The sequence below is a fragment of the Rattus norvegicus genome, chromosome 3 (genome assembly GCF_021556685.1).
Source record: "Rattus norvegicus strain SHRSP/BbbUtx chromosome 3, alternate assembly SHRSP_T2T, whole genome shotgun sequence".
In the NCBI taxonomy this organism is placed as follows: Eukaryota; Metazoa; Chordata; class Mammalia; order Rodentia; family Muridae; genus Rattus; species Rattus norvegicus.
The window spans coordinates 99,158,830-99,184,998 of NC_141536.1; the positions used below are offsets into that span (position 1 = coordinate 99,158,830).

At 40.6% G+C, this 26,169-nt stretch overlaps 1 protein-coding gene across 3 annotated transcripts in view; it reads right to left on the reverse strand.

Annotated features, from left to right (window-relative positions):
* Nucleotides 1–26,169, reverse strand: part of Ryr3 (ryanodine receptor 3) — a 553,860-nt gene that overhangs the window by 259,328 nt on the left and 268,363 nt on the right. For all 3 annotated transcript variants that reach the window (XR_015684544.1, XR_015684543.1, XM_087655160.1), the window contains exons 13-19: nt 22,623–22,791; nt 20,715–20,850; nt 20,238–20,333; nt 18,672–18,790; nt 13,157–13,290; nt 11,343–11,584; nt 3,423–3,615 (exon numbers count right to left, since the gene is read on the reverse strand). Coding sequence is in view for 1 of the 3 variants with exons in the window: in XM_087655160.1 (XP_087511286.1) it covers nt 3,423–3,615; nt 11,343–11,584; nt 13,157–13,290; nt 18,672–18,790; nt 20,238–20,333; nt 20,715–20,850; nt 22,623–22,791 (1,089 nt within the window). In the remaining 2 variants the exon portion in view is untranslated. The remainder of the gene's footprint in view (nt 1–3,422; nt 3,616–11,342; nt 11,585–13,156; nt 13,291–18,671; nt 18,791–20,237; nt 20,334–20,714; nt 20,851–22,622; nt 22,792–26,169) is intronic.

Genomic DNA, 26,169 nt, shown 5'->3' on the forward strand with positions numbered 1-26,169 from the left:
TTCAGAGCTAAACAAAGAATTCACAGCTGAGGAATGCCGAATGGCGGAGAAACACCTAAAGAAATGTTCAACATCTTTAGTCATAAGGGAAATGCAAATCAAAACAACCCTGAGATTTCACCTCACACCAGTGCGATTGGCTAAGATCAAAAACTCAGGTGACAGCAGATGCTGGCGAGGATGTGGAGAAAGAGGAACACTCCTCCATTGTTGGTGGGATTGCAGACTGGTAAAACCATTCTGGAAATCAGTGTGGAGGTTCCTCAGAAAATTGGACATTGAACTGCCTTAGTATCCAGCTATACCTCTCTTGGGCATATACCCAAAAGATGCCTCAACATATAAAAGAGACACGTGCTCCACTATGTTCATCGCAGCCTTATTTATAATAGCCAGAAAATGGAAAGAATCCAGATGCCCTTCAACAGAGGAATGGATACAGAAAATGTGGTACATCTATACAATGGAATATTACTCAGCTATCAAAAACAACGAGTTTATGAAATTCGTAGGCAAATGGTTGGAACTGGAAAATATCATCCTGAGTGAGCTAACCCAATCACAGAAAGACATACATGGTATGCACTCATTGATAAGTGGCTATTAGCCCAAATGCTTGAATTACCCTAGATCCCTAGAACAAACGAAACTCAAGACGGATGATCAAAATGTGAATGCTTCACTCCTTCTTTAAATGAGGAAAAAGAATACCCTTGGCAGGGAAGGGAGAGGCAAAGATTAAAACAGAGACTGAAGGAGCACCCATTCAGAGCCTGCCCCACATGTGGCCCATACATATACAGCCACCCAATTAGACAAGATGGATGAAGCAAAGAAGTGCAGACCGACAGGAGCCGGATGTAGATCGCTCCTGAGAGACACAGCCAGAATACAGCAAATATAGAGGCGAATGCCAGCAGCAAACCACTGAACTGAGAATAGGTCCCCTATTGAAGGAATCAGAGAAAGAACTGGAAGAGCTTGAAGGGGCTCGAGACCCCAAAAGTACAACAATGCCAAGCAACCAGAGCTTCCAGGGACTAAGCCACTACCTAAAGACTATACATGGACTGACCCTGGACTCTGACCCCATATGTAGCAATGAATATCCTAGTAAGAGCACCAGTGGAAGGGGAAGCCCTGGGTCCTGCTAAGACTGAACCCCCAGTGAACTAGTCTATGGGGGGAGGGCGGCAATGGGGGGAGGGTTGGGAGGGGAACACCCATAAGGAAGGGGAGGGGGGAGGGGGATGTTTGCCCGGAAACCGGGAAAGGGAATAACACTCGAAATGTATATAAGAAATACTCAAGTTAATAAAAAAAAGAAAAAAAAAAAAGAAAAAAAATATGTTTCATTTTATTTAAATAAAAATTAAACTAATAAATATTCATTAAAGTTATTAAACTAAATTTTAATAAAATAATATATAATGATTTAAAGAATCTAAATAGTTTTTCTCAAATGAGATCTTAAAAGGTAAGTGTTCTCTCTCTGTAAAAATAGTCTAGAGCCACTAAGTGGCATTGGTCCAAAGAAAGGGGAAGGGTTGTGGGGGAAACAGGCCATGAACTCTGCAGACATGTGCTTTCAGGGTCACCTGTTTTACCACAGAAGGTACCACGCCAAAGGGATGACCCATGCGTGTTGCCCTAGACTTCTGTGTATTCTCTCTGCTCCTTGGGAATGGAGCTAGAAAGATGTGGACTGTGACTTACACTAGGCTCCTTTGACTGCCATAGAGCTTTTGCTCTAATCCATTCTCTTCTCCCCTTGGAAAATACACAAACATATATGGCTTTGCTAATCTTCATGAATGCTGAAGCCCATGCCAGTGGTTTCATTCTGAAAATCCTACTCGGGGGCTTTGCAGTGGCTGCTTGACAGTCAACACTAAACTCCTGTTCTCATACCCTGCTCCTGCTGCACTGTTCTATGGTATCCATGGATACAAGTGTGATGGGAACTGTAACTCCTATGTCAGCCTTGGATTTGCCAGGTATGTTGGATTGACTGAGTCAGTGGTCCTCAGGGATCTGTTCATCTCCCCATCTCAGTGCTGATATCACAAATGCACATAATCAATCCCCTGGCTTATTTTTATGTGTATCCTTGGGATTGAATGAAAAGTGTGTGTGTGTGTGTGTGTGTGTGTGTGTGTGTGTGTGTGTAACTGAACTATCTTCCCAGCTCCCCAAATATATGGCTTTAAAGAATATCACAAGCCCAGATATTTTATCTGTAATTTCTAGAGATGTATTTTGGACTTTGGAATTTATAAGCATTCAAAAAAGAAAGAGGTTGTGTGTGTGACATTCATACATGTCAAACAGAACTACCAGCTAGAGGAGAAGCAGTATCCAGTGTTTAGATATACAAATTTCTCTGTGGTTAAACATACCAACATTCATAGAAATTATGTTGTCAAAAGTTGAAAACCAGTTACATTTCTATTGATGACCGCTTTGTTACAATTGTTGTTCAGGTTACTTTTGCTACAAAATGTGTCCTGAACAAATTTGTGGTTTTCGAAGAATCTTAGACTTTGCAGTCATTGGTAAGAAACTCCTAATATTTCATGGGATTTTTCTAAAACTCAATTTGAAAACAGCAATGCGAAACCAGAGTTATATGCACATGTATCTCATATATCTGTAATAATGCTATTTATAACAATAAAAATAGAATTATCATGAAAAGGTAGCACTAAAGTAATGGCTATATTATGAGGCAGTGAAATAAAGAAAGATTATTTGGCCATAAAAATAATTTTGAGGGTGCCTAATGAGTCACGAAAAATCTCATTACTTATTTCTGAGTGAAAAATTATACTTCATATTGCAGTGACTACAATTTAGAAAGTATACACACCTTTTGTATTTGTACCTAAAAGACAAATATAAGAAAATATTAATAGCAATTATAGCATTAGAATTAGGTGTACCAGGCAGTGGTGGCACATGCTTTTAATTCTTGCATTTAGGACACAGAGGCAGGTAGATCTCCAAATTCGAGGCATTCTGGTTTACAGAGTGACTGCTAGGATAGCCAGAGCCACACAGAGAAACCTTGTCTTAAAAAACCAAAAATAAAATAAGATAAAATAAATTGGAAGGTGACTTTTACTGTAATATTTGTAATTATTTCTTTCAAGGACTTCATAACAAGCATGTATTGTTCATATGATTTCTCATACATGTTATCTGAGTAAACAGTATTTACCCCTGCAGGAGGAACCTATTCAGTAAGCGGGTGGAGGAAATGAGTTTGGTTGCCTCTTGCCCTTTTGCCACCACCTTCTTGGGAGTAATTTGGCTTTGAATGAAACCCTAAAAGAAAGTATTGGTTTCTCAGAAGGAGAGGGTAAAGGGAGTCTTAAAGTGGGGCCATAGCTATTTCCCAGGAAATGGCAGCCATAACTTACTTGACACCAGCCGAAAAACTCATCACGGGGAAAAAGAGTCCATCTGTGTTGAAATTCTCAAACATTCCCTGCACAGGTTGTCCATTGATTCGGAAAGAAATGCTGGGTACTCCAAGGTCAAGGCAGCAGCTCACCACATCATCTGACTTCAGCAGATGCTGGTTGATGGAGGCCACAGCTCTGGGTATCCGGCCTGGTGAGTAGAGAGCAGGAATAAAAACTGTGGGACCCTGGAGTCATGCATCAGGTAGAGACATACTCAAGAGGCTATAATTGAGAGATGGAGAAACACATTACGTATGCAGTATAAGAAGAGTTCAGGATATGCTACTGTAGTGGAAACCCAATCTCTTGCTGCATGAGACGAGAGGGGGAAATTATTTCCTAAGCTGGCGAGTGGACAGACACCTTGCTTGACATGAACCAAGTCTCAGAGAAAGTCCTAAGGCTAAGAGTGAGGCCAATGAGAAGTGAGTCTACAAGGTATGTACTCAGACTGTGCCGGTGTTAGAAGTAAGCAGCAGACAGCTTTTACTAAGTGGAGGTCCTTGGAGATAGGGGTGTAACATGTAGTCATAGGTGAGAGAAGGCCTTCTCTCTTTCACTTTCTCAGAAGGATGTGGGCTCTGATTGAGAGGGTTGTCAGAGAGAACTGCACCCCCTCTAGTCAGGAAACCATGCAACAAGGTTTGATTGCTTTAAATAGCTTTATTATTATAGATAAGGAGGCAAACACATTCTCATTTATAGGTGCATTAGTGGTTATAAAATGCCTTTCTATACCTTCCTCATAAAATGATTGAACACTTCTGACTCAAAATAGTGAGAAAATGCCTTGCTTTTCTGTGTTATTATCATGATTCTCCCCAGACCCCTCTCAGACAGGGAGAAGCTGGACTTTAGTTTCAGTAACAAGATAAAGACAGCTTGTTTCTTTAAGAGTACAATTAATACATGTTATTAATCATCACACAGAAAAGTAAGGGAAAAAAGTATAACTCCATAGTGTGGTGAATTAGTGACTTTGGAATGCCTGACCCTGAACAGGACTTCTAGATCATGACCTCACAAGGCTCAGAGAACACTGCAAATGAAGAGCATAAATGATATAGGAGACAGGTTAAAGAGGCGTGCTGTGAAACAATCTTCTGGACAAAACAAGGCTGATACGTTCGTGAACTTACCACAGTTGTGGTTACCTACATGAGACTTATACAGGATTGGACCTGTCACCATTTCAAGATGTATGGGTGAGAGATTATGAGCTCCCGCCTCTTACTGAGGGATTATGGGCAATTAAGGGGTATTAGAGGCAGGGATGTAATTTTCTTTAGAGGTGAAGACCATGATAGGCTGCCAATGTTCCAGTAAACAACCTCTTGACCCATGCTCATGTAAACAACCTGAATTAAACTCAGTGGCTCAAAAAATCCTTCAAGTAGAGGCAGGAGGACTTGTTGAGAGGAACAAAGTTGCCAACAAAAGAGAGAGGAGCATGAGAGCAGGTAATGGGGGCATGAAAACCACCAAGATTCTGTATAAACATCTATGAATTTGTCCGAGTAAGAAAAAATGCTTCCATTAAAACACCATTAATGTGAACACACACACACACACACACACACACACACACACACACACACGTATTCACACAAAATGTATCCAACCCAGAATGTGTCTTTTGTATTATTTTGCCAAATTACATTATAAGTTATAGCATAATTCTATACACATTAAAAGCTAGATTTTAATGACCTCTCAAAACATAATGAAAGGTAACTAAAATAAATCTATTCTTGATGTATATATATTATTTACAAATTTTGCACATATATTCGGTGATATTACTAATCTCAACCTCAAACCATTTAACTTTTATGGTGGCTAATACTATTTCAGTAATAGGTTAAAAGCTAAGTGGTTGATTTTTAAAAAATAGCAAAATTATTATATATTTTAATTTAAAAATAAGTACTTTCTCTGATTTATGGGACTGAAGGAAAGCCGCATTCCAGCTCCCTCCCCTCCATCATAAATAATAAATGCTCATTTTAAATCCCTTGAAAGAAATAATTACAAATATTATAGTAAAATCACCTTCCATTTTATTTTATCTTATTTATTTTTGTTTTTTTTAAGACAGGGTTCTCTCTGTACCTGATACTATATCTGGGGCTGAGAATCAAAAGCAGAAGGCCCATTTTGTGCTTTAAGAAGTTCACTGTCTCTGGATAGGGAGTGGATAGTCAAAAATTATAGCAATAGGAAAACTGTTAGGAGGAAGGCCCATGTCTGCTGGGGGTAGAGGACGATGCCACGCCTGTCTGCAAACATGGGAGACATGGGAACTTCAGAAATGAACAGGATACTAGATAAATGGGAAAATGCTGAAGCTGAGGGGTGAGGGCTGGTGAGAGGGGGTTACAGGAGATGGGGTGGGGTTGATGAAGCTAGGCAGAACACAGAGCTTGGGTATCCACACTGCGGAGGCCACAGCACCGAATGTCATCAGTGGGGATCTCCAATTCATCACTTTACCAACTCTAGATAGACACAGTGGGAGACCTACAGGCAAAATTATTTAAATATGAAACAAAACAGAGCGCCGTGTGGATTGCAGGTGGTATTGACATCTTCCCATTTTTTTCCAGAAATTGACTGACTCCTCTCAGTTCATGGGGCTTAGCCATCCCAGGACCTATACTCTGTCTCCTCTTCCCTCAAGTCTGCTTTGAAAGGAACTTAGGGAAACTCAGAAAAACCTGCTGTGTTTGTCTCACGCTTGAGTTCTGATTTTCCCATTAAAATGGTTGTTACCAACAACCCATTTCTTTTCTTTCTTTTTTTTTTTAACTATTATTTTGGCTTCCAGAAAATATCCTTCATAAACAATTCCCAACCTATCTGTGATTTTGGAAAAAACAGCAGAACAACTGACACGTGAGTTTGGACAATTTCAAAGCAAACAGAACCTTGAAAGATAAAATTCACAAGGAACTTCCTAAGCCTCATACAGGTCAAAATGGAGCTTGCAGAGTTGAGCTGTGATTCTACTGTCTCCTTCCCCTCTCTTCAGAGTCCTTCGAGGAGATAAGGCACAGAAGATAAGGATCCACACCTCCTAGTGGTTGATGCTCCATGGCAGAAGACTCCCTTCCATGGCAACTATCAATTTCAAAATGTAGTGCAGCTATGTTTCATTCCTGGGCTCTAGTGAGCCTTCTGCCTCAGCATTCCTAACAGCTGACTTTATGGGGATGTACCATCCAGCCCAACTTTATGCCTTGTTCTAATTAGAAAAGTCTCCATAAAGTAAGCAATCTCCCAGCACCCCTCCCCCAATCAACAACTGGGTACCTGGGAAAGCCAGGGTCTTTTTTCCTTGACCTTTTTCACTGATAACAATGTTACCATTGCAATTCTTTTCAAAGACAACATCGATTGTTCTTTAACAAATGCGTGACAGATCAGTTCGAGTCAGTGGCTTAATTTACGTCCACAGATGACGATAAAGTTAATGGACCCGGAAACTTAAATCTCAAGGAAAAGAAGACAATTTGTCACGACCAGTTTTCAATCTGTCTTCCTAATCTTCTTCCACCCTCTCCTACATCATCTGAGTGTTATTTCCATGCTATTAAGTCATCAGGCAATTACCCTTTCCTCAGACGCCTGAATTTCCCTGCTGTCCTGGTGGGAGTCATTAACAAACACCATATTCCTTCAGCTGAAGCACATACTGATATATTTACCTGGAACACCTTCTATAAGATAGCTGTCTCCTGTGTAGAGCTTGAGAAATCAGGGTGTAGTCTGGACTGAAGGAGGCCTTGGGCTTCAGAGCATGAGAATGGAAAGTGTAACTCTTATAGACACTATCTTTTCTACAGCTTCTCAGAGGGACTAAGGGGCTGAGACCTTGAGCAAACTTTCATTGGATTATATCGTAAGGCATGCATATTATTTAGACTCAATAATATGAGTCTAAACCCGAGTTTCCAGCTATTTTTGCACTTCTCTGATAAGACAGAGCCACTGCAGGTGATGACCTGTGTGACCCTGAATCATTTCCCTTGCTTGTTCATAGGATACAGGATGGACAATGAAAAGATGGACAGGGGCAATTATCTACTTAAACAATGATGCACAATTCTTGATGCTTACGTCCTGAAGTGCACAGGAGTGTGCCCCCTTTTGATATAGCATGGTTAGTGTCCTTGCCTCTGGACTCACTGAAGTCCTCAGTGTGGTTAGTTTTTTGGCCCTGGACTCACTGAAGTGTTTGTTCCCAAGTGTCTACAAATAGACACAAGAGTTTCCTAAGTGCCTAGGTGTATTCCTGCAGCATCAAAAAGGATGGAAGTTTTTCCTTCGAGAATGATTCGTTTGCCTTTGAACCAAGAGTCAAATATGCTTAATCTATTGAGTGGCTATTCAGAGTCCTCTGCAGGAATTGTCTGGGTTCATTTGAGCAAACAGACTTGGGATGATGAGATGGGAGCCATCAGTAGCAGTGTGAATGGCTCCACAAGTGAAGCTCATTCAGTCACCCTCAGACTTCATCTGGGAGTTGCTGATATGAATGAGTATTCTTCCTTTCCCATTCACAGTCAATTTTCACCTCCCAGAGATAGTGTGTATCATCTGGTGATACACCTAAGCTAAAAGCTCCAACTGTACACCTCCAGACTCAGTGATTTCACAATGGCACTTGTATGACTAGGAAGGGAAGATACATTTTCTATGAAGAACTAGGGGAGGCGAGTGGAGGTGGGGTAGAGAGCAAGATGAATTTCCTTCTGCTGAGCTCATCCTGCCATAGTTTTTGCATGTTCCAAGTTGTCCCTTTGGTCTCACAGAACAAAAGTAGATGTTTGAATCCTTCCCATCCCTCTCTATGGTCTAGGATAGATAAATGTACAAATGAAAATATAATAACACTTAAAGTTTTAAACTCCATGCGAAACAGCACAAAAATAACAAATATCATTAATAAAATCACTCCAAGAAGCATGTCACCAGAATCTCAGGTGACACAAGTTATTAATATCAGGTAGCTAGAATATGGTCTAAGGCAATGGTTCTCAACCTTTGGGTTGCAGCCCTATGAGGGTCAAACAACCCTTCACAGGGGTCCTCTAAGGCCATCAAAACCTCAGAGATTTACATTACTACTTATAGCAGTAGCCATTTACAGTTATGAAGTAGCAATGAAATTAATTTTATGGTTGGGGGTCACCACCACATGAGGAACTGTACTAAATGGTCACAAGCATTAGGAATGTTGGGAACCAGTGGTCTAATGGAAGAAGGAGAATGTGACGGGTATGCACTTCTCAGTTACACAAGAAAATTCAGTATGTAGTTTCATTTTGTAGAGAAATATTTCTTTCATACTGAATTTAAGAAGACTGTATCATGGCTCCTCTGTAAGAAATATGCCCCACAATGCTTCTTTGAGGCATTTTTATCAGGCACACATCATCTCCAACTGCAGTTCTTAAGGAAAGACAGACAATATATGCTTTGGACAATAAGCAGTAGAGGTACTTACAGTGAAAACTCTAGAGTTGGTCTTGCATATTTCACCCAGGCAGAAACAACCCATTCCTTCACATTTATGGGCCATGGTTATGTATGGCAAAATCATCAGTATTTATCTTCTTAAAGAGTCTCGATTTTTTTTAGATTAACATTAACTTACAGATGCTAACAAGCATGGCGTGAGGCAGCAAGCAGTGTTAAGGCCCTGGCCTTGATGATCTATTCAGATCAGGAGCCTTCCCAGGGTGACTGACTATATTTCTTGGTGTCTTTTTGTATCAGTGTCTGTTTCTGTAACATGAGTTCAGTATTTGCTACCTTAAAGGTCATTATGACATTACAGCATGTGTCTCACTACCCACTAAATAAAGCAAATTATTGCCAATGTGCATATTCAAAAACCCTAACAACCCTATTTGAAATAAGGACTGATAGATACATGCCAAGGGCTAGCTAGCCAGGGCATCGGAGTAGACTGAGGCAGGCAAGCAATGGATGGTGTAGGCAATTGCAGAGGCAAACCTTGGTTTTGTGAAGGCAAACCTGCTTACTTTTGGTAATATTTGCCTTCCTAAACCCTTCACTACGCTGTAGCCAAAAGCTGCTGACTTCTGGTGATTAACACCTCCTGTTAGCAGCTAAGGAAGGATTAAGTAAAGAAGTTGGCTACTCCAATTCTTTGTTCTTTGTCTCACAGGTCCCTGGCTGATCAGGCAAGAGGCTCAGAATTTGTTAACTCTTTGTGAGTCAGAAAGAAAGGGAAAAATAAAAAAGCACACGTGCAACACACACACACACACACACACACACGCGCACGCACACACGCACACACACACACACACACACACACACGCACACACACACACACACTCATTCACTCAGTATGAGACAGAAATAGAGGCTCCATTTTACCTTTACTTTCTGTTTTCACTATATATACTTTCTCTAAAAAAAAATAACCTCATACAGCTATCATGTAAAACTGTTACAGCCGGATAATTAATTACATTTTTTCTAAATACATTTAAATTCCAATAAATTCATAGTAAGTTTACAGCACTAGTTCATGTCATAGATCGATACAGTTTAAAGAGTAACAACAGAATTGTTTACATGTCTTTCCATCTCATTAAACATTCATCATCTGTTACTAGTCCCTCATAGGTTTATTATAAATTTAAAGCTATGTGTTTTATGTCACAAGTTAGGATGGTTTTGTCAAGAGACAAATCATCTGCCTTGTGTCTTATTATTTTGAAGTTTTATATAAATAAATTAGTCAATATTTCATTTTTTGTCCTTGTACCTACAATAAATTGTCCATTCCCAGTTTACGGCTTTTAGTTACCAGGTAATGGTCCTATGCCTTACCTGGAAGGAACGCTTTCCTTTATCATAAGTTTGTTCCAAGCCTGTTTTCTGTTTCTTGTACAATCAGCCCATGACACATGAGGGTTTATAGAACTCTTATTTGCTTTTACACTGTAGAGGACTTGAAATTACTTGTATAAATCTAGGAATTCTATAAAATCATTATTAGGATTTATAAAATCATCAATTTGTCTCCACAGCATTACTACACGAGAGTACACCTTCATGTTGATCTGCATAAAATCTGCCCAATAGAGTGGGCCAATACCCAGTAACTATTAGACCATGTAATAGTGACAGGAAAGGCATGTCAACAGCAAGAAGCAATTCTGGGATGAAGTCTCTTGGGACCTTGCCTCACAGAGCTCACCCATCACAGCCATGTAAAATGGTGTCCCATCTCCAGAAAATTCACTTGTATGTCTTTAGCCTTCTTAAATGGCTTTTGATAGATACCGGCACTTAATATATCAAATACTTTTCTTATTGCTGTGATCGAATATCTACAAGACAGGAAGGCAGGGCTTATGTTTGTTTACAGCTATCTTATCAGGGGAGGCATGCTAGTGGGTGGATCTGTGGAAGTGAGAACAAATGGCAGATGCTTGTTAATTTAATATACCACTTGACCAGAAGTAGAGAGAGGGTAGGAAGTTGGGCTTGACTGTAAACCTCAAGGTATGTCTCCAGTGACCTATTTCCTCTAGCTTGATACTATCTCAGTTTTTCAAAAAAGTGCCCTTAGCTGGTAACCAAGAATTCAAGCACATGTACCTGTGATGGGCATTTTACACTTAAATTGTGAAAGTGATCTGTGTTGGGTGACGTAGCTGTGAACTCCCAGAATAAAGCAATAGATAAAACTTATTTAAACTTGATGCTTTTTCCACCCAACAATCTCACAGGATTCAAGCATTTCTACCATTTCAACTCAAAGTGAACACCATGAGGCTCAGTAATCTTCAGCAATAAAACAGAAGGTGGAAGCCTTCACAAGGTACTCACCTGACCAGAGATGAAGCCCATCAAAGCCATAGGAGTACAGGTCATCACCAACACCGTTGCCTCCCCATCCTTCTCCACCTCCAGGGTATGGGGCATAGCCTGAAGAGGAGGCCCAGCCCACCCGCAGATGAGTGGGCTCTGCTGTTAGGAAAGGCTCCACTTGGTCGATAATTAACTCAAAGTACCACTTCTTGTACTGGGGTGAACCTTCAGCAACTCCCAGGAAGATGTTTGGTCGGATACTGAAATTAAACATGGGACAGGCTGCTTCTGCAGAGAGCAAATAACTGAAAAACAAGTTGAACCAGACCCAGAAGGAGGCATTGGCCCAGTTACACCTAGGTCAGAGCCTTTTAACCTTTTGTTTGTTTGTTTGTTATTGAACAACCTTCAGCAATTGGCCAAGCTTGTAGTGGGCAATATGAGGGCATCAGTGACTTCCTATAAAATATAAAGATTTTTTTTAAAAAATTAACTCAAGGCAAGGCATTTATTGAATGCCGACCATGTGCAACAATGCTGTATATATTATAAGGGTCGCATCATCACCAACCTTTGTGTCTTTCTGTAAGTGACATCATTTATATGAACTCCATCTTCTGATACACAAGCTTAAATCCAATCATTTTCAAATTAGTAGTTTTGTTCCCTAAGCATATTTCATACTCCAAAGCATTAAGAAGTTACTATTAGCCAACCTTGTTAAGTATGGGAAGGCAACGAAGGGTTTTCAATGTCTGGATTATGCAAGAGCGACTCTTTTTGGGCTTGGGTATGTTCTACTTGAGATGGACACATGTAAATGAGGCTGTATTAAGATGTATGTTAAGAAGGAGGATCTGGCCAGGCAGTGGCCAGCACTTTAATCCCAGCACTCAGGATGCTGGTGGATCTCTGAGTTTGAGGCTAGCCTGGTCTACAGAGTGAATTCCAGAACGATCAGGACTGTATACAGAATCCCTGTCTTAAAAAACAAACAAAACAAAACAAACAAACAAATAAAAAACCCCACCCACCAAACAAACAAAAAACCAGGAAGAAGAGGAAGAGGAAGAGGAGGAGGAGTTAGAAGGAAGAAGAGGAGGAAGAGAAGGAGGAAGGAAGAGGAGGGAGGAAGAAGAGAAGGGAGCAGGAGGAGTTAGAAGGAGGAGAAGGAAAGGAAGGAGGAGGAGAAAGAGGAGGAGTAGGGGGAGGAGGAGAAGAAGGAAAAGGAAAAGAGGAAAAGGAAAAGAGGAAGAGGAAGAGGAAGAAGAGAATGATCTGTGTGATTTCCGAGGTTTGTATGTTGCTCTGTACTATGGAAGAAGTTTTTCCCCTCACTACTGTGGGTCAGAATGTGGATCAGATGGAAAATAGAAAAGGCACATAAAGCCTATCAGGCTAAGGCCCAGTGAGCTTACTTGTGTCCCATGTGGTCACAGGTAGGGACCAGTGGGCTTGAAGGTTTGGTTGGGCCTGTCTTGACCCTCATAGGTTATCAGCCAGGTAAATACCCATGTGCCCTTGAATGTAAGCAACTGTAGTAACAACTTGGGTCATGCGTCATATAAAATGTTTTAGAATGATAGTATTCGAAAACATTAATATATGATGAAGTAATAAAGGTACATTCATTTTAAAACAAAACTTCTTCAGTCATTTGAATGTACTTATCTTCCTTTCTCGGCTTTTTAACTTCAAAGGTTATTTTCCAAAATTCCCCTTAAAGAGGCATACAGAGTATACCTTTGTTTGGTCTTAGCTTGAACTCCAATAACGTCCTTTTTCCTATCAAGATACACACTCGGCATCTGGAATAACACTAGTGACCTTACCTGGTGACATCATTAATTAGCCGTGTCTGCAGAAGCAGGTTCCTTCGGGGTAGTAGGTTGTCACAGATCAGATTCTGGTTGGCTCTTACTGCAACCCCATTGCAGAGACAGAGGGAGCACAGGACATCAAGAACCTGCAGGAGGACATAACCAGCTCTAAACCTGAGCTCCAAGGGGAAGCGTACAATGTACAGAAACTTATCATCACTACATAGAAAAGTAAGTGTCATGTAGGGTATGAATAAGTGATGGGTATATGGAAAACTAGCCTAGAGCTATGAGAGCCTTACTCAGTAGGAGAGACCGATGCTAAAGAGGCTGCTGCTACTGCTTGGAAAATGAGGCTCAGAATTCTTCTAGACCCATCACCTCACTCTTTTACTCCGTCTCTCCAGACTATGCTTGCCATCTGTGGTCAAATTCTATTAGAGTCACAACTTAGACTATGGAGATAAACTGTCCAGCCAGGATTAGGACTAGGGTATGGCGAAATTCCTAAGGCACCAAGTCCAGTCACAACTCACTTGCCCAGTCATTAAATCAAATCCTTTCCACAGGGCTGGCCATCCAACTTCACACTTAGCCGGCCCATGTGCTTTGCACCGAGGGTTAGTAAGGTGCTCAGGTTTTGGGGGTGATGAACATTCAGGGCCCATTTGCTTAGGATCTGGAATGCAGCAGGATTCGGAACTCCACGCATCAGTGTAGTCCCCTGTTCTTGGATATCTTACTGTGATATCATCAGAGTACATGACGATTCATATATTCCTGGAAACCAATGTTCAAAGTGTTCTACCTACTCTCTTCCTTCCGCCTGGGAGGACAGCAAATCTGCAAGAGCCTATGAGATTCATAAATCTGAGAGACTTGACACCAAGCCCCTGTGGCTATTTCCAGCTGCCTCGTAAGTGGAAATGGCCCTCTACCTCCACTCCTCCTCCATGCTGTCATCAGCCCTGCCCTATCTCATTCTGATGCATCCCCTTACATTCAGATTTTGTGTTTGTACCCTGGCAGAGCAAACAGTGCTGGGGCAGGCACTACTCCTATCTCCTCTACAGGGAGGAATGTGCAAATAGCTGATAAATAGCAGCCACATTGTGGCTGTCTGGCCACAGTGACAGGGAAGTGGGCAAATACATTTCAATCTTTCCAAGTGGCCACAGAAGACTCAGCACTTGGTGAGATCGGATACCTTAAGATCGTTGATAGCATTTGTGTCCATAATTCTCACAAACCAATTTTCCACCTGACTCCCTGAGTGTCAATTTCATTCTAGACAAATACAGAGCACATTTATGGGACAAACAGAAAAGGAAGCCCCAAAGCAGCTTTCCAGGGCACTCATACCATTACCATTTCATGACAGATATTGGCTGTGGAGATTTGAAATGCGGAGGGTGATTTCTCACTCTAAGCAAAGAGCCATGGATGACCAGAAAATTAAATACTTTCCATCTGGTCTATCATACACTTTCATCTGTTTTCCTTGGAGTGATAGCTGTGGAGACCTTGCTGCGGTAGCCAGAGCAAAAGCTGAGCTTAATTCATATACAATGAGAAAAGCAAAGTGAAATAAAGACAGCATGAAACGTACAGCCTGATAGATCAATGCCTCATCTATAAACTGGTGACTCCATAAAGATGCTCACTTGGCAATGTTTAGACTTTTAGATGGCATTTCTTCATGTATTACTGGGGAATAGGGACGTACTTCTTTCTAAGAGTATTTAAATGGGTTCTCTTCGGTGAGAAGAGGGTGTACACGGGACTGCACCACAAGAACTCACAGGGATCTTGCCTAGAGAACATCTGTGCTTGCTAATTTCTCAGCAGCCCTAGGAAGCTTGCATGGCGAGGTAGGTTCTGCTGAGTGTCCCTCAGACTCTGCATCTTTGTTTTCCTGAGCTGACAGGAGGTCTACTTTGTAGGTGTATGGGTTGTCATATAACTTATAGTTCAGCTTAAGAACAGTTGGGTCGATGAATGACATTCCTCAAACTCTTTTCTCATTGATCCCTGTTCTCCTTCCCTCTGCCTACAGATCCAATTCAGAATTAACAGCACCCAGAACACCATTCTCAGATTCTTGGGCCGGCAGCACTGACATCACTTGGGAGCTTACCAGAAACAAAGATGCACAGATTTCCCCTGCTCTTTTTTATTTTAATCAGCACCCATTAAGTTTTATAAAATGGATGTTTTACTATGTCATAGTATCCCCTACCCCAACTCTAAAGCGAAGCCTTGATGTTAAAAGATATTCCGGCGATGTCTAGATTTGTGAGTACATGGTGTCTAGCAAAGCCCCCAAGAGAGCTTGTGTCTCTGAATAGACACAGGATGGAGCCCTGCGACTGATGGGCTGTATGCTGAGTCACTGAATGCAGGCTTGTCTTAGACTTCAGCTTCTCTAATCACTGGAACACTTTTAACATTATAATCATTTTTATCACTGATACCACATTTTGTCCATTAGCCATCCAATGACCCTTCTCTCCTTCACTCTATATGGGAAATACACACTCACATGGGGATCCTACTTTAAAGAAAAAAGTTCACACTACACGTCAACACAACACATTCGGATGCTGTATTGTCACTAGTCTTTATGTGTAAAGCACATTCACTGTAAAACTCAAACTATTTCTAGCTTGCGATCTCTGGGTCAAGTTGCATATTTGAAAAAAAAAAGCAGCACTTCCTGCTCCCTGGGATCATATTTTTCTCCCTGAGGATGAGAGCTGAGTGGTTGGGAGTCATTCTCTGCTGTAGTAGCTGCCAGGAAACAACTGACTGTAGGAGCTATGGAGCAACGGTGTGGGAGTTAATGATTTGTTTACTTACATTCTGTGTAAACTAAACTTTTGATTCTGATTCATTCTTTCCAGGGACCAATGAGATTACTATTTTACCATATATTTTTCTCACAAGTGACTCAAAATTATTATGAAATGAAAATGATAATAAAAATATTTATCTGTGACAAGTTTGAGGCAAGTCATTAGGGAAGCAAGTAGACAAGTGCATCATTATGATGTTACTAATAACTGCAAGCTCTGAGGGAAAATATAGGATAAATGCTATAATTTTTAGCAATTATACTTTTTGTCAAACAAATCAGTGCTAGTGACAATGTTTCTCCCCGCCGATTTCCCTTTTGTTCTGTAATATAAGCCATGCGTGCAGCCTCTCATAAATTCAAGGTGAGACAGAGGCCGATTAGGGGCCTGTTCACTTAGTAATTTTGTTTATTAAACATGTGACAAGCATACATGGACGTCTGTATTATTAGACATATTATCTTGATCCTGTAGTGTTCACAAACAGTATTTATCATGAGGTAACTTACAATGGGCCAGGGAAATAGTCTGTGAGAAATAACCAGAGTGAAATGAAAATTCAGACAGTTGTTATAAAAAAGTTGTGTAAGAGTAGAAGTGGTGAGATCAATTACAGCTGGGATTTTGAAGGAGTGGCACTTAAATGAAGCTTTGAAGAGTGAACTAAAAGTTTTAATGTTGCTTTTTAATTGACAAGAGAAGAATGTCGATAGCTCCTGGAAATGTTGGAAGTGAGGAGGGGCTGAGGCTCTACAAGAATAAAGTCCCTGGGAGGTCAACAGGAAGAGTGCATTCAAAACGGATGGAGAGGATCCTATGACGCATCTTTCTCGTTTTCACCAAGATTGTGTTCCTCCCCTATGACTTTTGATCTCAGATTCAAATAAGAAGCAATGCTTTCTCCACAGAGACTCAGCGAACAACGTAAAAAGGATAGGAAGGAAGTGGGCATGAAACCCGTGCTCTACTCGTACACAGTCTAGATTCTAAGCAAATGGCAGGTGGTGTGATGGGACAAGAATGGATTCTCAGCTCCCACTCTATACAGAAACTCTTTAAAGGACACGTTCAAGAGTGATGGGTCCCTCAAGCTTCAGTGTTAGCCTATAGTGTCTAATTGCACTTTAAAGAGTCTTGTATTTAGGTAATTCTAAAAACAAAAATTAATCTCCTCCCAGAACACTTAGGCTATGAAGCCAATGTTCACAACTTGAGCTTGAGTTACTGGCAGGAAATGAAAGCATTTAGTTCTAGCATGCTTTGAACTTTCTGCCTCTGCCAAGTGGAAATGATAATACTATCACCTCAGAGGGGCATGGCTAAGATAAAGAGTAGATGTATGTGGACATAGAAAGTGGTCCTGACACTCCATGAGTGCAAAAGAAATGCTATTTGTCCCCGCCTTTATCACATCATCCTCCAAAGATAACTGCTTAGGTTCCCTGAGACTCTACAATTCTATGTATTGTTAGTCACTGTCTTTATAGAAAACTTTCAAATGTTGGGGCTACAGAAAGCACAGAAGGATGGATAGAGGGAGACATCATTGACTTTTTCTAAGCAAAAATGAAATGTAAGAATAGTCTGGTCTACATTCAGGTCTTTACAAAACTACCCTCAAGACACTAGTGATACTTTAAGCCTACACTTTTCTTTAAAAATAAAGTCTGCAGTCACACCCATCTATCAAATCTATCAAATGTAGGGTATGCTTGGTGAGACTTTGTTTTAAAACAGTGTTTTTCTGTCTAGTCTCAGGAATAGTGCTCCCACTACCTTGGCTTCCCAGGCCTCTGTTTTCTCAATTGTGGAATGGGCAGAATATTTGTCAAGTTGTCATTAAATGCCATCCAATTGATGCCTTTTGGATGTAGGAAGTTGGAAGGAAGCTGGCTATTTTTAAAGTGCTTCATTTGGAATCACTGTAGCAGGCTCTAAGGTAATGAAACCAGGGCAACCCTCCTTTATATGGCTTCTCTGTCTTCAGTGCTAGACGGCAGCCCAAGCCATTTGTTACTTATGTGCCTATCAATAATTCTGACTACATTTTGCAGACAGGGAGGAATATGTTGGAATGTATAGGAGTTGTACTAAGCTCAAGCCTCATGCTTGTTTTTGATTTACCATGTTCAAGAAAGCAATTACAGACCCCACATATTTTTCTTCTTTGCCAAGCAATTTCACAGATATTAAGGGCCATAGCTTTTCTGCTTCCTCAGGCCATTGCATATCGTGCAGTCAGTGCTGCATGAGCTCCTTTTCCTGGACTGAGACACATCCCAAAATATAGTTCCCTTCCTACCAAATAATGGTAGGCGAGAGCAAGGGACTCAGCTTTACCCCCTCTAATCTGTGAAAGCATAGCTGGACAATGAGATCCCACACTGGTAAGCTCATAGGTCCTAGAGTGAGAGCCCCACAGTAAGGTGTATGCTAAAGTCTAATAATGACAGGATGTACTTAGGGAGCTGTGGAAACTCTCACCTAAGATCCAGTAAGGCTGTCTATCTTGGACTGTATCTATAGATTTTCAGAATCCCAGTTTCCCAAAGCTTTTGCAAAAGTCAATCAAGAGACTATGCATCACTCTTCCAGCTAGAATGGGTATTAGTGTGAGGGAAAGAAAAGGCAAGAAAATAAACCAATGGGAGTGGCCTCTCTTCCATACCCACCTTGTGATTCCGCCCGTGCTTATCCAGTAGGGAGATGATGGACTTGATGTGGCCCTCTGCTATTAGGTTTAAGGCTTCTGGGCTTTCAATCAAGATGCAGTGCAAGACCTCCAAGATACCTGCACGAATGGTATGGCAATTATTTGCCCATCCAGCAAGTGGCAGAACTGGCCAAAAACAAATGTAAAGGGAGCATCCTCCCGGGCCAGATGCCACAGCACATTGACTCTACTAAATCTTCCCATGCAGAAGAGAGATGTAGTCATTCCTGGTAGATTTCAGGGGCCCTTCGATTTAGAGGTGAGTTTACTTCAAAACTAACTTAATCCATCCTTTCCTGGACAGTAGCATGATCTTTATAAAATAGAGTAAAGTGCCTATAAAGTAGAATTCTTAAATTCACCAAATCAGACAGTACTTTATTTAAATACAGATAAGCAGCTGCCCAACTTACTACAGTTTCTAAAGACCATGCCAGTAGCTTAGAAAGATTCTGGCTTTGTCCCCAGGTAAGTGTCTTTTTTCCCCTTAAGAACTGGGATTAGTTGTTATTTCCAATGTCTTAGTGTAGCAATAAAGTTTGAGCTTGAGAAACAGAGACTGTTGGACCCCATTGGCACGGTGGATGGTTTTCTATGTCAAGACTTGGGGCCTAAGGTAAGCTAATATTTCTGTAGCATGGCACATACAATATTAAAATCACGATGAGAACCCAAGGGAAGTCGTTGGCCAAGAGCCTCACTGGTTTTATTTTTAAAAGTTCCTTGATTCTGTTTTATTCAATCAAGGTATTCTTAACTCGTCCTGAAATATAATTTCACCAACAAAAGGCGGCACTGGAGAAAAGGAACACTTAAAATGATGTGAGCAGGACAGAGGTCCTTGGGGGACTGTCTCTTGGCTGCTTTCCTCAAGCACCTGCCACCTCTAGAATGTAAGAAAAGCATCAAAACCCTGCAGCTTCCCAGAGGACCCACACACCTGCCGTGTGCACTCATTTTAGAAGACGCAAATTTCTCAGCCTTGTGGGATCATTATTTACCTATGACTATAATGCTCATGTTTTCTGAGAGTCATCAGGAGGGTCCATAGATGTGATATTTGAGGAGTAGGTAAGTGAGGATTATTTACTCTTAAATTAAAAAGTCATTCTTTCATTCTACTAAGCTACTAGGGGATCATGCCAAGTACCCAGAAAATGGGAGAGCAGGAGGAGGCCAGTATTACTGTGTGTGGAGGGCCATAGAGTGAAGCCAAAAGCACTGAGTGAAAAGTTAAACAAAAGAGGAAGGATTTACAGAAGTCCAAGTTAGAGTCTGTTAAATAAAGGCCTAGTCTTGCCAGGAGGCTTCCAACTTTATTTTATTTTATTTTATTTTATTTTATTTTTGTTAAGTTGAGGATTTTCGGTCACCAAATGGAAAATATTCAATTCTGTTTTTATTTCTACAAAAGGGAAAAAATTGATCTTCTCCAGTTAAAGGTGGTTTTTTGTTTGTTTGTTTTTTGTTTTGTTATTTTGTTTGGTTTTTGTTTTGTTTTGTCACTGCTGTTGTTAATTCTTACCTGAGGAAGATTCTAATCTGTCCAACTTACTAATTAACCAATCAAGGTTATTGGAGAATTGAGCACAGTTGTTTCTGTTTCCACGAATGAGAGCAGCTGAAACCGGAAAAAAAAAATCATCACACAGGTTAAAGGGCAGAATGATGGGGCAGGAGCTTGGAAAGCTGTCGAATGATTGACAAGCTTAGTTCCTAAAAGGTCCTGAATTGGCAATCTTACCCTGTCCGGTCCTGAGACACAGGCGCATCCCTACATTAAGGAGAATTAAATCTATCACTTACGCCCTCCCATGGAATTCTGCTATGTACACCACGGCTGATGACCTAATTTGCAAAGTACAGTAAGCTACTAGTTAACAATGATTGGCCAGGTTAGGGTAGAATATTTAACAGCTTCCAAAGACTCCCAAGTTTCAAGTCAACATCCCATAGAGCCTTGCACATCTTACCTGGTGATAGGCACTGCAGGAGAACTCACCTAGTAATTTGTATAGCAGGTTCAGAATCTCTTTCCAGGCCATGCCGTTCTCTTCCCTGATGATCCCTGCAAAGTGTGCTACACTGTTGTAGATGTTTAATCGATCGATGCAGTTCAATACAAGGGCCAGCATCCCCTGAGAAGGAGAGATGAGGAAGAGCTCAGCCTTCCTGATGGATCCCTTAGCTCTTTCTCCTCCCATATCCATCACCTCCTAAAACTAACAGTTCTTAGACGCCAACAGATTTCCATGGTGCCAGTGGAGTTTTTTCTTCTTAAAAACAAAATACACATTTTTTATGCCTCATAGACTTAAATAACATCTATTTGTGGAATGAGTCAGCAGTGTCTTGTGACAGGTTTGTCCCCATGTGCTGCGTTTAACTCAGTCCAAGGACACAGCAAGGAAGATGGAGTGTAAATGAGAGAGACACACACTTTCCTTCTGTCTGATGGGAAATGATTGTGACTCAGTCACAACTGCCCTGGCGATAGCACCTACTTTTATGCCTAAACCTCAAATTTAAGAAGTCTCATTCATACTATGATTTTTGATTTTGTGGTTGGTTTTTTTTAATGGGACTTCTGTTTGTCTCCGCATCTGTTTGCATTTCCTGGCATTCTCTAGCCCCAACCCCCCAGAAGTGTGTGTGTGTGTGTGTATGTGTTGTATGTGTATGTATTGTGTGTGTATTGTATGTGTGTATGTGTGTGTGTTGTGTATGTATTGTGTGTGTATTGTATGTGTGTGTATGTATGTGTGTGTGTGTGTGTGTGTGTTGTATGTGTGTGTGTATGTGTGTCTCTTTTTCCTGTTTGTTTAGTTTGTCCTGTTCTGCTTTTTTTTAATTTTTAATTTTTAGTTTCCCTTTTGTTTGGGGGGCTGGATTTGGGGGAAAGGATCTAGGAGTTGGGGGGAGTGGTAACTATGATGAGAAAAAATTGTATGAAAAAATATTTTCAATTAAAAAAAATTCATGTATTGCCACCAGACAATCATATTCACTATCCTACCCCTAGGTAGAGTTCAGAGTCAACAAAACCTGAAGAGAAACTTCAACCCCTTTTGGGCATTTTTTACAAGAGGAAGCCACCCCATGAAAACATCTGTGCCTAGAAGGAGATGGTGAACGTCCATTCAGTAGTCTGTAGTTCTGCAGAAGGCTTCTAGGCTCTGGTTTACTTATATATGAAGACTGAACATCCCATAGCAGTAAATTTGGATGAACCTCCAGGTATAGAGTGCTGGAGAAGTTCCCCACAGCCTAATAGCACCAGATCATCATGCTCAAGTTCAGAGAAGGCTCTCACTTGTCTAAGGTCATCTGCAGTCAGGAATAGAGTCAGAATGGCCTGAGTCTTAGGACACCACATTATTTAATATTTCCCTCATATTCACTCCCTGCTCCAAAGACTCAGATGTTCACTGTCATGTGTATCCTTCAAACCTGTTTTCCAGACCCTTCTGTTGTGGGTGAATATAAGCATTTACATTTTTCAATCTGGTTTCCTAGGTAATTCTGACGTATCCCAGAATTTGTGGATCACAACCAACAGCATGTAATAACAAGCTGATTTATTGTATGTGGACTCTTTACACAGATTGCAATGAAGCATTAAATCCTAAACAGTTTGACTGTGCCAACCATCACTAATATACCAGTGGTGGTTGTCAGGAATACCAAGCCCCAGTACATCCTTTTCTTTCTAGCTTCTGGAAGCTTCTTTTTCTCAAGTCTGCTCATAAATGTGTGTATACCTATAGACAAGGCTAAGCTGCAGTCATAAGGATATTTCATCTCTGAATGCAAGGAAAATAAACCAATGAACCAATGAACCAACCAATCAATCAATCAATTGGTCTCTCTCTCTCTCTCTCTCTCTCTCTCTCTCTCTCTCTGGATTTACCTCTTCCTTGAAAAGATTCTGTCTGTTTTTTAGAGAGCGGAGCTTATTCTGTTTGTCTTCATGTTGCATGTCCTCCTCTGGTGGTTGGAAGTAGGCTATCAAGTCTTGTAGGGTCTGTAGGACCTCTTCTATTGGCAAGGCCACAGGGGCAGCTGTGCGATTGTTTCCACTAAAAAGCCATGAGATGACATTGCTCAGTTACCAGGCACTAGCAGGGCCATGACTAAGGTCTACTGGGTCCTCACTCCCTTCAACCCCACGCTGGGCACAGTGAGCTGCTTGCTGAGGTAGTCATTGCACCAACAACCACAAGCTGAAATTTGCCCAGCAACTCCGCAGCAGGAGACAATATTTGTATTCATTTACAGCTCTTTCATAAACAAGGAGACATGATTCCTTTTGGCACATTTATTTTCAAGCAACTTACAGTTTATTGCATTGCTATGCTTAGCACTCAGCACCAAACAGGCCTTTACGGAGTGTCTAATGATGATTTCTGTATAATCTAAAGAGGGAATGTCAACTGTGGTCATCAGGATGATGGTTGGTTTCTATCTGGAACATATGGTTCCCTTCATTCACCCCATCTGTCTGTCACACTTCCTCTCTTAATAAGCACACTTGGAAACATAACAAAGGTACTAATCTACAATACTGTTATTTCAAACTATGCCACCTTCACAGAAAAGATAAGTCACAAGGTTGGGGGAGGCAAGGGGCTGTCTCTTCATTTCCATTGCCTTCTCTCTTTCCTATGCACTTCCTCTCTCCAAGCGTCTTCAGATGCATCTGTATATAGTTTTGAATTTGCATATGTGCACGTGCTTGCTTTCTGTCTTCTGAGTGTTAATGTCACTTTACTCTGTGGATCTGTTTTCCACCTTTGGATCTTGCTCCCCCTGGATTCTCTCTGCACATGTCCCCTCTCTCTGGCTCTCAGCATTATCCCTCTCAGTTCCAGGGTCTACCTATCTTGGCTTCTGTTCCTTGATGCTAAACTCAAGGGACCACTGTCAATAGCTTCCCCTAATGCATATGTCTGGGAGTCTCTATCTATCACACCGTTCATCTGTCCTCCCTCACAGTTCCTAGCCATTGTACGAAGGGGAAAGAAAAAACCTGAAGGAATTTTAACTTTCCTTCCTCACTACTCTTTTGCTGTGTCCCTATTCCACAGCTGCTGCATATGTACTGTTGGCTTCTCAGAAGGGATGGAGACAAGAGCCTCCTTCCAAATTCCTTTTCTCTTTCATTTCCTAGCTGTTGCAGTGTTGGTACCTCTGCTGCATGGCTTTATTTGACATTAGTTCTTTCTTCTAAAAGATACTGTGGTGGCTGAGAAAGTAAGAGCTCTGTTGGGGCGAAGGGTCTATCATCTATCTATCTATCTATCTATCTATCTATCTATCTATCTATCTACCTGGAAGTGTTTAATTTTTTAAATACACAAACCTTGGTAAGAACAGTAGGAGGCTATTGACTTTTAGATTAGGGATGCTTTTCAGGACAAAGACTTCCAATGGAGAAGGGCAGGTCAAGAGCAAGAGCTAGCCCGGTCCATGTTATTTATTTGTGTCTGGGTGAATGTGGGGCCTCAGGAAGATACAAAGTCAACTCCAAGACTGAACTGTCAACTGCTTAAATATCCAGTGTAATTTGCAGCCAAACATAGATCCATCGGTGAATGTTCTTAGACCGGAAATGCTAAAGGAAGCACCCAGGATGAAGTTAATGACTCCAAACAGAAGGTAAAGATAACATGAAGAATTAGGGAGACAGGTGGGAAGGCATTATAATAAAACAAGGATTTAAATGTAATGTTCTGGTTTTGGTCTTCTAATTGATTCAAGAAACCGTTCTGTAAGACAATCATTATAAAGTTGTGCTGCTAGGCTTCTAACACTCAGAGATATCACCATGGCAATGTTACCACAACGGAGGAGGGAGAAAAATAGAACAATATTAGAATGAGGCTGCTTTACTTACGTTAGTATGAATTTGAAATAGGTTATTTCAAGTTCAATACACATTGGTATTACTGAGAAAAACACACTAAAGACAAAAATAAGAGTTCTCCAAAGCTGAACAGTATATTAGAAATATATATTTAACCCCAAAGAAGGCAGTAAAAGATGGAACAAAATGGTTAAGTGAAAAACAGACAAATCACAATCATAAATATAAAGATCAACATAATTAAATGTAAGTGCATTAAGCACACTGATAAAAAGAACAATGGTCAGACTCGATCTGAAGAAAAAACAATCCAGTAATTGCAATGTCCAGGACACATAGCTGAGCATGAAAGCCAGAGAGGAGGTAAAAGCCTGGGTGTGAGAAAGCGGTCAGTGCCTCAACCATAGCTGTGACCCCGAGGGGCTCCACAAAGATGAGTGAGGAGCATTTGTAGAGAAGACAATCTATCATCTCAATAGAGCCAACTTCTCAAGACAATGTACACATAATAAAAATGAGCACTTGACAGCAACGATCAGAACACATGAAGCAAGACAAACAGCCTGAGTGTGGAGACAAATTCTGTAACAGAAATGTCAATACCTTATTCTCAATCACTTAAAACCGTAAATCTTATCAGCAAAGGATTAGAATGCAGGGCAAAGAAAGAGTATTTGACAAAAATCTAATACCCATTCAAGACAAAAATACAATGAGTTTCTAGAAACAGATAGCTTGGTAAAAGACATTTACAAAGACCCTACAGAAGATACTGAGCTTAGTGATTAAAAAACAAAAACAAAGGAAAACAACAAAACAGCAAATACCTTGATGTTTTCTTCCTAAGATTTGAAATAAAACAAGAATATATGCTCACTTCATCATCATTACATACTGTACTGGATGTTCCAACCAGCACAAGCTTTGGGGTTTGGAGGCCAAATAAAGTATATTCCTACTGAAGACTCTCTTTATTCATAGATGACCAGATCTTGTAGGTAGAAAACTCTCAAAAATCTACATTATAACAAAGCCCCTAGAATTAAAAAACAATATCAATGCTGTTCTGGATACAGGATTAACATTTTAATAATGATATATGTCTATAAAGAGTAATGAATAATCCGAACTGAAATTTAAAATACAAATTTCACCTCCAAAAGAATTAAAAAGACATAAATGCCTAGGAATAAGTTGCACAAAAGCAATACAAGATGCTACACACACTGACAACCTCAGCTGTTTTTCCAAGACAACTGGAGAATATGTGAATGGAGAGGCAGTCGCATTTGTGCACTGCTAAGCATTACTATGGGAACAAACCTTCCAAAGCTAATCCACAGATTAACTGCAGTTTCTAGACATGTCCCAGAAGGGTTTTATAAATTGAATTTTTTTCCAGAACTTGACAAATTCATCCTAAACTTCACATACAAAAGCAGAATATAAAAATTACTTTAAATGAGTTATAAAATTGAAGGATCCATGTTACATGATTTCAATACTATAGTATGTTTAATAAATCATTTTAGAATAATATTATGTATATGGATCAATTAAATAATGAAGAGACCTATAGTAAACTCTTGCA